The sequence below is a fragment of the Rhipicephalus microplus genome, chromosome 6 (genome assembly GCF_043290135.1).
Source record: "Rhipicephalus microplus isolate Deutch F79 chromosome 6, USDA_Rmic, whole genome shotgun sequence".
NCBI classification, from domain to species: domain Eukaryota; kingdom Metazoa; phylum Arthropoda; class Arachnida; order Ixodida; family Ixodidae; genus Rhipicephalus; species Rhipicephalus microplus.
In genome coordinates this window covers 30,343,039-30,356,881 of record NC_134705.1, presented here as the reverse complement: position 1 = coordinate 30,356,881, position 13,843 = coordinate 30,343,039, and the positions used below count along the sequence as shown (strand labels likewise).

At 46.5% G+C, this 13,843-nt stretch overlaps 1 protein-coding gene across 1 annotated transcript in view; it reads left to right on the top strand.

Annotated features, from left to right (window-relative positions):
• Window positions 1-13,843, top strand: part of Cda5 (Chitin deacetylase-like 5) — a 282,099-nt gene that overhangs the window by 178,746 nt on the left and 89,510 nt on the right. The window contains exons 2-3 of the mRNA XM_037419214.2: window positions 7,898-8,083; window positions 9,122-10,352. Coding sequence (XP_037275111.1) covers window positions 7,898-8,083; window positions 9,122-10,352 — 1,417 coding nt within the window. The remainder of the gene's footprint in view (window positions 1-7,897; window positions 8,084-9,121; window positions 10,353-13,843) is intronic.

Sequence of the window (13,843 nt, the reverse complement as noted above, 5' to 3'; positions counted from 1 at the left end):
GCGGCAGTCGCCAGGTCCTATGAAGCAACATCACCGGGTAAATTTATCGACAGCAACACATTAGCAGTATTGCTCAGGCTCGTTTTAGAGCTAAATAACTTTCAATTTGAAGGGCAACACTATGTTCAAGTTAGCGGCACGTCAATGGGTACGCGTATTGGACCCAACTACGCCAATATATTCATGGGCCAGCTTGAAAGTGAATTTTTGCAAACCCGCGCGCTGAAACCTTTTTATTATAAACGTTACATTGATGACATTTTCCTTATTTGGCCGCATAGTGAACAGGAGTTGCTTTCCTTCATATTTGACTTTAATGATGCCCATCCATCAATATCATTTTCTCATACCTATTCCACATCAACTCTTAGTTTTCTTGATGTAAGCATTTCGATTGTAAATGATAAGCTATCCACTGCTCTATACAGGAAGCCTACAGACCGGCAACAGTATTTGCACTTTGACAGTAGCCACGTGAAACATTAGAAAACTAGCATCCCTTACAGTCAGGCCTTACGCTTTAAAAGAATCTGCTCAGAGCAATCAGAGTTTCAAAAAAATTGCAGAACACTAAAGGATGCTCTAGTCAAACAAAAATATCCGCCGCAATTAATTGATGACGCAATAAAACGTGCCGACATGCATAATCGTAGAACGCTGTTGTGCGCTGCTAAAAACTCGACTCCCTCACCGCAGACAAACTTAGTCCTTACCCATTCTGCGTCAGTTCCGCGTGTTTCGAATGTGCTGAGAAAGCACCACAATATTCTAATGCAAAGTGAACGGTTAAGAAACATTTTCACCGAACCACCTAAAGCAGTGCATCGCAAAGCTAAAACTATTAGAGACATACTCTCATCGTCATCATCATCGAAAGCAAACAGTCCTGACACGATCGGGTGCCATCCTTGCCAAAAACCGCGATGCAAAGTATGCCCTTACATGCGCACATGCCAACAGGTCACCAGTACTGGTTCCAACTTTTCCTTAAAAATCAAAGGCGATCTTGACTGCGATTCTAAGAACGTGATATACATGATAGAATGTGCGCTATGTGAAAAACAGTACATTGGTCAAACAGAAGGGCCTTTTAGACTGCGTTTTAACCACCATAAATCTCATGCTAACACCTTGCCCCACTTGCCCATTTCAAGACACGTGCACCTCCCTGGCCACTCTTTTGAAAACCTACAAGTCACATTACTAGAATCTGGTTTCCGCACAAATTATGATAGAGAAGCCCGTGAATCATTCCTCATCTATAAGTTCAACGCCGTCGCATCTGGTCTGGATGAAAACGTAGGAAAACTTAGCTGCCTATCTGCGTAACTTGTATCACCCTGTCCAACTTTTTTCAACCTTGCTCAGCAAGTCGCACTACATTGTCTGTATCCGTTGATTACGTAGAAGCTTTGTAACGTCTTTGTCATTTTTATTAGTATTTTATAGTTTTTTCTTCTCTTGCTTTTACCGGTCGGACTACTCTTCATATTATGTGCTTTATCTTTTATGCGTTCCATCGTTTATTTGTAAACAACGTGCTCGCGCATGGAAGCAATATCTTTTTACTCGTAGATCAGTTGCTCTTTATATTGTGTGACTTGCATATATATATATATATATATATGCCCATATATAGCCTTTCATGTCGGTTTTGACATTTGTATCTTACTCATATGCACATGTATATAAACAGCACTCGTGCCATAAACTGTATTTTGATGAAGGCCGGACCCACGGCCGAAACGTCAATAAAATAACTTCGTACGTGCGTCTTCTTTCCTATACGAATAATATTTCCCGGACCCAGCATCACTTTTGTTTTTGGTATATATATATATATATATATATATATATATATATATATATATATATATATATATATATATATATATATATATATATATATATATATATATATATATATATATATATATATATATATATATATATATATATATATATATATATATATATATATATATATATATATATATATATATATTTATATATATATATATATATATTGTACAAAGAATTCAATGGAATTCATCTTCCTCATCTGTCAACAACCGTCATCAGTCTTCGTTTTCGTTTCTCTTCATCATCGGCGCCATCGTGCTGTTGCTTGAATAAAGCGTCAGCTGAATCATGGTATTTCAAATGGTGGAAGGTGCTTCCCGATATCTTCGACCTCTCTTTATCCGAAGCCAGCTCCTTGAGCGCCGTTCGGGACGTCGCATACGCCAGCAGAGCACCATGGGGCAAGAGCAAGCCCTACCGAACCACCCGACGGCGCAATCACCACCGCCAACCCTAGCCCGGTCAACGACCCCCTTCGGGAGCCTCCAATCTTCTCCGATCTGCCTGTCGCAGATGTCGAAGACTGACTCGAGAACTATGACTACGTAGGTGTCTACAACAACTGGAACAAGGCATCGAAACAGCACGAGTCCAGTTTTACGTATCTCCGGTTGCCAAGACATGGTTCCTAAATCATAAGATCGACTTTTGCGATTGGTCTTCGTTCAACGAGCAGCTCCGACGTATTTTCAGCACATCGACCGTTCATTTAGAAGTTGCATAAAAGAAACTGGCAGAACACATTCAACATTGCGGTGAGTCCTACACTTCTTATATTGAGGATGTTCTTGCACTTTGCCGCCGTATCGACGACACCTTGTCAGAAGCTGGTCGTGTCCGGCACCTTTTGAAGGATATCGGACCTACCGCTTTCAACGTCCTCACCACGCACAACCCTTCGACGGTTTCCGACGTCGTCTCTATATGCCAGCGGCTTGATGGCTTGCAGTCAATCCGCCTGCAACCCAACTTTTCTGCGAACCCCCTGGCAAACAGTATGAAGCTCCGATCCATCATTCGAGCCATAATTTGTGAGGAATCGCAAGCCTACGGTGTACCTCCTAAAAACGTTCCCGCTCAACCCGCCTGTAGCAATCTTCGTGGCATTACTAGGGAAGAAATGTCAGCATATCAAAGCACCCACCATGCTCTACCTTGCCCCCAACCTGCTTCTTATGCACAGATCACTTCAATTCAATCCTCGCCGTCTCAAGTACCACCACCTGTGCCTGATCAGGAACATCTCGCACCTCTAGTCGCCTGTCCACCGAACCCTACCTACCATTCTTCCTGGCGGGCCCCACGGCCTATTCGCTACTACTGTGGAATTCGAGGACGTATTTCTCGGTTCTGTCAACGTAGGCAGCAGGTTGAACGTCGTGGTTATGCCGCTTTTGAACGTGACGACACATGTGCTCGAGGTTACTACCGTTATGCCGACAGTTCTTCCAACCACCGATCCCCGTCTTCTGTGTGCATTTACAACACGACCAACAATACACGTGCCTCCCGACCACGCTCTCTTTCGCCACTTCAGCGCTCTGTTTCACCACTTCGGCCTGTCTCTCAACTGACTGCCCAGTGATCGGAAAACTAAACAGTGCAGTTTTTAGAGGGAAAACTGTATCGCGGCGAAATTACCCAAGTCCTCCTGAACGACCATCAAACAAGTTATTGGTGACGGTGCAAGGTGTGCTGGTGTTGGCTTTGGTGGACACGGGAGCAACTATTTCAGTTATGCGTGCCGACTTGTGTTCTCGATTGTGCAAAGTGAAGACACTCTACCTTGGATTATCTTTGATTGGAGCCTATGGAGCAATAGTTAGACCATTGGCCCAATGTACAGTGCATGTCTTCATTGATGGTATTCGTCATCACATCACCTTCGCTGCCTTAATTTCATGTGCTCATGAACTAATTTTACGTTGGTACTTTCTCTCTTCAGCATCTGCATTAATTTCTTGCCGTCACCGTGTAGTCGAGATGACAGAGACTGATCACTGCAGCGAACGCGTCGACGAGAAACCATCGCGTTTTTTCACAGCTTCCGATTCCACACTGCTCTCGGGTCAGGGGCAACTCATCACCATCACTTCTCCGAATATTGCCAATGGTGACGTCCTTATCACCTCTTTCAGCCACTGTCTAGCTCGCGGCATTGTAGTCCCCTCCAGCCTGGTGCGGTTCAAACAAAGACAGTGCTGCGATAATATTTGGCCTGAACCCTACTCTGGAGTCTGTCCTCCTACCCCAAGGTTCTGCAGTATCGTGTTATGTGGATACCCAACCAGTATCTTTGGTCTCTCTTGACGCCTTGACAGCTCAGCCATAACAGGGCCCCTCTGTTACTTCCTCCTCCTTTTCTCCAGGAATAAATTTTGACGTTTCTGCTTTTCAGCGTGAGGCGTTGCTGAATTTGCTAATGAAACACCAGGCCTTCTTCGACGCCAATGCTTCGGCACTAGGACAGACCACAGTTGCGCATCATCGCATCGACACTGAAGGTCAGACAGCTGTACGCCGTCGTCCCTACCGAGTCTCCGTGGCCGAGCGCAAAATCATCGGGGAGAACGTGTTCGATGTGCTAAAAAGAAACGTAATACGACCCTCTACCAGTTCTTCGTCATCACCCGTTGTGTTGGTACAAAAGAAGGACGGATCGGTACGATATTGTGTTGATTACCACGCGCTCAGCAAGATTACCCGAAAGGATGTATATACGATGCCCCGTATAGATGATGCACTGGATTCATTGCAGGCGCTCAATATTTGTCCACCCTTGACCTGCGGTCCGAATATTGGCAAATACCAATGGACGAAGCAGACAAAAAAAGACCACATTTTCTACGCCGGGCAGGCTTTACGAGTTAACCGTAATTCTATTTGGCCTATGTATTGCTCCCGCCACATTTGAAAGGATGATCGACACTGTTCTTCGTGGCCTTAAGTGTAAAACTTGTCTATGCTACCTCGATGATATTGTCGTGTTTTCTTCCACTTTTTCTGATCATCTGCAACGCCTAGATCAAGTGCTCACGTGTGTCTCCAATCCTGGACTTCAACTAAATACAAAGAAGTGCCGTTTCAGCAACACAGCTATAAAAGTTCTAGGACATCTCGTTAGTAAAGATGGCATCCAGCCCGATCCTGACAAAATTTCCGCAGTCCTCAACTTTCCGTGACCCTTTCGCATCAAAGAACTACGCAGTTTCCTTGGACTTGCATCGTACTTTCGCCGCTTCATTCGCAACTTTGCCACTATTGCCGCTCCTCTCCACAAGCTCCTTGCCAGTACCGGTTCCTTCGATTGGAATGATCAATGCGAAGCCTCATTTCAAGAACTCAAGCAGGCACTGACATCCCCACCGGTGCTTGGTTATTTCGATGACAGGGCACCTACGATATTACACACTGACGCTAGTGGACAAGGAATCGGCGCCGTACTCCTACAGCGCGACCATGCCTTTCGCGAGAAAGTTATCGCGTATGCAAGCCGCACTCTGACCTCTGCAGAGAAGTGGTACTCGATAACCGAACAAGAGTGCTTGGCTGTTGTCTGGTCCATCCAAAAAATTTCGTCCGTACCTACATGGTCGACATTTTACTGTTGTGACAGACCACCATGCTCTTTGCTGGTTGTCCACAATCAAAAACTTGTCGCGACGACTTGGCCGCTGGATTCTCCAATTACAATCTTATGACTTTGATGTCATCTACAAGACTGGAAGACAACATAGAGATGCCGACGCTTTGTCACGATGCCCTTTGCCGCAGTTTTCGGCGCACGTCACATCTCCTTGTCAAATTGGCTATACGGAGAACGCCTCGTCGATATCAGCCATTTCTTCCCTACCTTCATCCACCCCTCCGTCAGTACTTACTACTCACCAGCGAGCCGATTCTTATTGCACTGACCTCATCGGTCGGCTTACCGGTGCTTCATCTTCCCCAAATTCCAGGCTCCAGAAAAAACTCCGACTTTTCAAGTTGGAAGACGATGTGCTCTATCGATACATTTTCCACCCGGAAAGCCACCGATGGGTTCCCGTCGTACCACGCGCACTACGCACTGAAGTTCTGCGCGCTTCCCATGACGACCCGACATCAGGCCACTTGGGTTACTACAAAACATACGAGCGCATCCGCAGTCGATTCTTCTGGCCAGGTCTTTCTACGATAATAGGTAAATATATTGCCTCGTGCGCACTTTGCCAACACCGCAAGCGGCCCACTACTGCTGCAGTCAGGACCCTACAACCACTTCCTTGTCCAGCAGAGCCGTTCTCTGTCGTCGGAATTGACCTCTTTGGTCCCCTCCCAACTACATCAGACGGAAAGAGATGGATCGTCATCGCGGTTGATCACTTGACTCGGTACGCTGAAACGGCCTCGATCACTTCCGAAACTGCTTCCGAAGTAGCAACATTCTTGAATTCTATTTACCTACGTCACGGAGCCCCTCGCGTTCTTTTGAGCGACCGGGGCAAGGCATTTCTTTCAAGCACGCTCAGTGAAGTTCTTCAAGCATCAAAAACAGTTCATAAAACAACATCTAGCTATCACCCACAAACCAGTAGCTTAACGGAAAGAATTCATCGCACGCTGTGTGACATGCTGTCCATGTATATCCGACCGGAACATCGCAATCGGGATGCCATACTTCCCTTTGTGACGTATGCATATAATACGTCAGTTCAACGAACCATAGGCTATTCTTCATTTTTCCTAGTATACGGACGCCAACCGACATCACCACTCGACGTTTCATTCTTTTCTGGCCCCACCAACGCTTCCCTATTCATTCGCGACCAGTTTCTGTCCTGTGTTACTCAATGCCGTCGTCTTGCCCGTGTAAGCACCGAAGCTAGCCAAGAAGATCACAAACATCGTTACGATGCCACGCACCGCGTCATTCTCTACCGCCCTGGCGACGATGTACTTATGTAGACTCCTGCGCGAACGCCTGGCTTATGCAAGAAGCTTAAGCCACGCTATCTTAACCCCTACAAAGTAGTCAAACAGACCTCACCGGTGAACTACCGTGTCACCCCTGTTCATGGCAACACTGACCAACGCTGCCACGGGACAGAGATTGTGCACGTTTCGCGTCTCAAGCCCTATCGTATGCGTTCTACAGCATAATTCGCGGCCAGGCTGGCCACTTCTGTCGATGGGAGAAATTAGTGTAAGAATTCATTGGACTTCACCTTCCTCATCTGTCAATACCCATCATCCATCTTGGTTTTGTTTCTCTTCGTCATTGGCGCCATCTTGTTGTTGCTTGAATAAAGCGTCAGCTGAACCATGGTATTTCAACAAATATATATATATATATATATATATATATATATATATATATATATATATATATATATATATATATATATATATATATATATATATATATATATATATATTGAGAGAGAGTAATTGTTGAAAGGTTGCAAGGGGAACCTTCTCATGCGTAAGAGGTTTACTGAACAATAAAGGTCTGCTGGAGAACTTACGACAAGCATTCCAACAGATCTATAGCGCCGAATCACCACTTTTGGATTTTGCCATATCTAACGTATGGGGCAACAGCTGAGGGAGGATAGCGAAGTCGGGAAGCTGGGGACTAGGCAGTTCACGATGTAATGGAAAGAGCGATAGGCGTAACACTGGGAGATGGAAGGCGGCACAGTGCATCAAAAACAAGTGGGACTGATGCGTTGGTGGACACTCGTCAACGTAAGTGGTAATGTGCAGATCACGTAACGCGTTCAACAGTTAAAGGCTCATTCGCCGGAGCATCTGAATCAATACAAAAGTACGATAATTGTAGCCGAGTATGGCAGAGTGTTTGGTGTGGCAATGAAATTAAGAAGTTTGCACACCTTAAAACTATTTCGCAAGACATGGCTGGCTGAGGATGAATAAAACTTAAAAAAGAATGAAAAATCAAGCTCGCCGTGACACATGGTGAACTCTTATGATCTTCACGAGCTGTTTATCACCGCTTATACCAACACTGATGGATCCATTCGTTTCGCAGACGGTGCGCCCAGCGACGAGTTCAAATGCCCGGAGCAGTTTGGCTACTACGCAGACGATGGAGACTGCAGCAAGTATTTTGTGTGCGTGTTTGGGGACGCTCTGCATGAGAGCTGTACCGGGGGCCTTTACTTCAGCGTCGAGCTGCAGACATGTGACTGGCCAAGAAACGTGCAATGCTCCGGAGGTAAGTGATTGTCGTCCATTTTGAATCTCGCTCAGTCGTACCCATTAGTGTAAACCGTGTTACGCTTTAAAAACAACGGTACCTTTACAATCTAAAAACAATCTTGGAGTCATGAAACTTCACTGTTCAAGCATGCCATTTGAGGCTAAAAAAATGACGCACTTTTCTTTAAATACCGGCGTCCCACGGGCACTCATGTCCTCATAATAATTGGTTTGTTTACAGAAACTACAAAAGACAGTTAGCGGATCATTGAGTCGGACGTAATCGGGATTAGAAAATTATCGTGTAACACCAACTTTAGAAAAGCGACAAAAGCCGAAGAAAGGGCGCGCTTCTTTCCTGTTCGCAGGGATTGACATAGAATCGCCGAACTGTGTCTACTTGAGAGTTTAGCCGTACTGACACAAGAGTAGGAAAAAAGAATGCAAACGCACTTTAAATTAACGATTATAGAGGAGGGTAATCAAATAGACAAAACACATACTCTGAAGTGCAGGCGTCGCTGTGTCACTCAACCCCGTCTTGACTCTGTGTGTTTGAGACAAGTGTGTGCTCATATCAAAATATAATTCTTTAACTAGGCATTCCGCCCTTGCGCGACGTAAAAGGAGGCTTGAACGCTCAAGCGTTTCTTCTGGTATCAATATAATTTATGAACAGTGGCGCAGCTGTTACTGTGATGTCTGCAAAAAGCAGTGCTTTCATCAAATTTTCGCATACATGTACCACAGTGATATTCGTTTGAAGTAACCTCTAATCAGTCGACTAATCGCTGGTTATGCAATGTCATATCTGCTTCATGTAGATATGACAGAATATTAGATGAAAACTTCGAGAACATGGAGTAGCCGTGTCACTGGAGCTACTTTTTACACAAGCGGACTTGTCTCCTTCTAGGACTGCGACTTCGTTGCAGCACTTTCAGTGATCTCACATTACGCAGCAAATTAAAAGCGGGTGTATATTGGTTCTTTGTTTTCTCATGCGATTAGGCGCAGCATGCACGAAATGGTATTTTCGATTTGTCTGGTGCAGCCTCGAGGAAAGCGACGCCTGCACCAGCCAAGAAGCCGGAGACTTTCGGGGGAAGCCAGCGTCGCAGCGGAACACGTAAATCATCTGGGGGCGAAACAACGAGACCTACGCGGTTCCGAGGTCGACCAACCACCACTACCACCACAACCACAGTGCGCACAACCACGACGCTGAGGACGACGACACCTGCTCCGCCATCGACGCGACACCAGCCAACTGAGTCACCAGAGTATCAGACACTGTACGACGACAGCAAGCACGAAGAAGACGAAGAAGAAGAGGAGAGTGAAGAGGAGGAAGACAGCACTGAAACTGCTGACGATGCCGTCGAGTCTAGCCTCGAAGGGCCGCGCAAAAGCTCAGCGCCAAAGTCTAACAGCTATGACCCGCAGCAGCCTCAGTATGACGAGGCCGTGCCGCAGCTTGTCAACTCGGATGGGAAAGTGCTTGGCTCCGACAATGGTCGGCCGGATAAGTTCATACCTCGGACAGAACCTAAACAGCCAGACTCGCTAAGCGTGTTCGTCAAACCACTCTACCGAAACACAGGTGATCAGAAAGATAAGGAGTCAGACCAGGTGTTCAAGAGGGACCAGACGGCCATCCTTGCGGCCCCTAGCCCTCATCTCGAAGATGACGTCATTGTTCCGTCCGTCTACGGTGGTGGGCGCGCTCAATCGTTGGCCAATGCTGAAGTGGGAGGTCGCAAAGACGTCGTTCTGGTTACTTACCCTCGAGACCGTTACCAGTACTCGAGTGGTGCGAACTACAATAATGAGAACGAGTTCCGAACGTTCCTGCAGGACCAGCAGCGCGAGCAACTGCCGGCTGCCCAGCCGGACGTGCAGAGGGTTCTCAGCGACTCGAGCGTACGGCCATCGAGCCGTGGGCGAAACCGAGAAGCTCGCTTCTACCCGAGGACACAGCAGGTGTCGCAGCAGACGCTCGTCGCACAGATCCCGCCCCCTGCGCTGGTGACCCCACAGAGGGCGCCGGTGACACAGACGTACGAAAACAGGTACCCGCCCACGCAGAGGGTCACGCAGGCACCTACCCGAGTGCCCACCTACCCGTCTTACCAGGACTACGACCACAACTACCAGCTGCAACCGGAATACGCGTACTCGGATGACGAGGAGCCGTACCCGACAACCACCACCACTCCGAGGCCCACGAGGCGCATAAAATACCGTACTACTACCCCGACTACGACAACAACAACCACTGTGAGGTGAGTGCCCCTTTAACAGCCTTGAAACTTTACAAGGTCAGGCCAAATGTGTAGCAGGAAACGAGCTGTGGTCTATGACCTTAACCAATCAAAAAGACGGTGGACAAGGGAGAGAAAAGACCCATAGAATGAATGGACTAGCAACGGTGCTTTTCTTAGCTGACAATATCTTCCAGCAGAGCCAAGGCACACGCGTAAAACAACGCATGTGCCTTGGCTTTTCAGGAAGATTGTTATTAGGAACGCATAAACTGAGACTCGTATGCTGCATAAAAAAAGACGTACGTCATCTAGATAAGAAGGCTGCTGTAATATAAAAATATATTACAATGTTTGAAGTTTACCACCGCAAAACCACCATATGATTGTAGAAGACACTGCAGTGGAGGTGTCTGTGAAATTTTTATAGCCTGGCGCTCTCGGACTTGGCAGATAAAGAAAAGAAAATGAAATTGGATGACTTCAGGTTCTGAGTCACAAAGTGCTATAAACATAGAACACTAAATAGAGACATTTATAACTACCGAAGCGTGAATATTTAGACAAAGATAGCTTTACACTTACTTTTGAAGCAAAGGGCTGCAATAAAGCAAAAAAATGTTAATCTCTTAAAAGAGCCCTCCAACACTTTGCACGGTCCTAATGTTTTACATGTTCTTGCCCCACCATGGTGGTCTACAGCATTTTCAATGCAGGCGAAAGTGCTGTAGCCCCGTGTTCTCAGATTTGGGTGCAGGTTAAAGAACCCCAGGCGGTCGAAATTTCTGGAGACCTCCACTACGGCGTCTGTCATAATCATATGGTGGTTTTGGGAAGTTCAACCTCACACATCAATCAAATGAAGTGTTTTACTTGTTATTTTAGCTGCTTATGTACACTGCAGTTAAGGGATAAGTACCGCAAGAACGGCCGCGATAGGGGCACAAAGTTGAAAGTTATTCAAACAAAAAAAAATTAAAATACAATAAAATGAACGTCCACCGTTGACTTCATTGTCTTGGGCCCACCTGACCATGTTTCTTTCAGCACTCTGTGAATTCGGATGGCTGCTTAGTGAAATGAACAGAAAGCCCTACCACAAAGGAAGGTTGCATGCCATATTTCCCGTTATTTACAGCGTCTTGAGGATGCCGTTACGATGGTAACAAATAGTTTGAGAATTGGGTCTCCAAGGAGCTTAAGAACCCAAGAAGCTTGCGACGCATTAGGGCGCATGGGCAGAACCCAAGCCAATCTTGGGCTCTTGCGTTTGTGCTGACCTAAGGCTCAAAACCTTTTGGTTAAGTACTACCAAAGCGTTGGGGCGTAGGAAAGCCAGACACTTGCGCAGAAAAACGTAGTCTCACATATATTGAGTGCCTTAAGATTGACCGGTTTGACTAAATTTGGCGCTTGTTTGTTGTATGTTACGCCAAATCGTTATGTGTTAGGTTGATTGTTCGCATTTAGTTCGTACGCATGAAATTACTTTTGTCTCTTACCCCCAGTAACTGCGTTCGCAAATCAACACGGCAGCATCCTTGCAGAAGCGACCGCCCGCTTCGATCCCAACTTGCTCTTGCTACACGGTCACTGCGCTGACAGCAACAAATCAATGGTGAAACCCACCATAGATTTGTTTCATATTATTCTGAGGATAAAACGTCCGGTACGTGCTGTCGTATTGTTTCATCTTATTCTGAGGATAAAACATCAGGTACGTACTGACGCAACCTGTGCTTCGTCAATGACTTTGCATTGCTGAGTAACTCAGGGGTCGAATTGCAACTCATGATTACGGAGTTAAACAAAGAGAGCAGAAAAGTAAGTCTTAAAATCAATCTGCAGAAAACTAAGTTAACGTACAACAACCTCGGAAGAAAACAGCGCTTTGAGATACGCAATACTGCACTTGAAGTTGTAAAAGACTATGTCTGTTTAGGACAGGTATTAACCATGGACCAGATCCGCGAGACTGCAGTAACTAGAAGAATAAGAATGAGGTGGAGCACATTTGGCAAGCACTCTCGAATCATCACAGGTAGATTGACACTATCCCTCAAGAAGAAGGTATATAACAGCAGCATCTTGCCGTTACTTAGCTGCGGAGCAGAAACGTGGAGACTTGCAAAGGCGGTTCAGCTTAAATTGAGGACTACGCAGCTAGCATTGGAAAGCAAACTGGTAGGTGTGGAGACAAGAAGAGAGCAGAGTGGATTAGGGAAGAAACCGGGGTTAAGGATATCATAGTTGAAATCAAGAAGAGGAAATGGACATGGGCCGGCCGTGTAGCATGTAGGCAGGATAACCGCTGGTCATAAAGGGTAACTAACTGGATTCCCAGAGAAAGCAGAAGGGTTATGAGGAGACAGAAGGTTAGGTGGGCATGAGATGTTTGCGGGTATAATTTGGCAGCAGCAGCCCAGCCACGGTGGATTAGTGGCTAAAGGACTCGGCTGGTGACCCGCAGGTCGTGGTTTCAAATCTTGGCTTCGGCGGCTGCATTTCCGATGGAGGCGGAGATGTTGTAGGCCCGTGTGCTCAGATTTGTGGGCACGATAATGAACCCCAGGTGGTAGAAATTTCCGGAGTCTTCCACAACGGCGTATCTCATAATCATATGGTGGCTTTGGGACGTTAAACTTCACATATCAATCAATCAATTTGGCAGCACCAAGCACAAGACCAAGTTGACTGGCGCAACATGGAAGAGGCTTTTGTCCTACCGTGGACGTAGTCAGGCTGATGATGATGAGGACGTGTTGTCGTTATTAGGGAAATACGCTGGTTGCTTTGCCGCACGTGCTAAGACTAATGCGCCGAGCCAGGGCTTGGGCTGCGTCGCCAGACCAAGAACGCTGCATCTACAAATATCGGACATGCAACATGGCACAGCGTTTCGTGCCCGTCGGATCCTCTTTCGATGGAAACAAAAAGCGAGAGAAAACAAGCATTGCAGTGGGAGACGCGATGTGACTCGTCGACGGAGAAGCAGTTATGCAGAGCCACTATAAGTGTCGGAGAGAAATGGGCACAAAGTGAAGTTATCCGCCGGCATGAGCTCCTACCGATCTTCAGCATGCAGAGCTACAAATTCATGCTTCATGTTTCTGGCGTGACTGTTTGTTTTTACAGTTTTACTGTATTTTTAGGTTATTAAGCCAGCCTTGCCTACAATGAGTGTGTATACATAATCCGGCGAGCAGATGCCGTGAAGACGGTGAGCAGACGACTTAGCGCGAGCATATACACGTGGAAAGGCTAATTTCTCTTTCTATTCGCTTAGGGGCCCTGTAGCCTCCACAGTGCTTAAAAGTGGGGCACCAAGGTGTCTTGAATCGCCAGCGAAACGAAGCAGACTCAGCACGAGCCATTGTGCCGTATGGCCCACGTCTCGCATAATTTCGAATTTGGCCACGGGTGGCACCCCTGCGTTGGACCCTGTGCAGCCTGTGTTTGACCCAGTTCTCAATCTCTTCTTATCCTGCGAACTCAAGAGCAACCTACGCAAC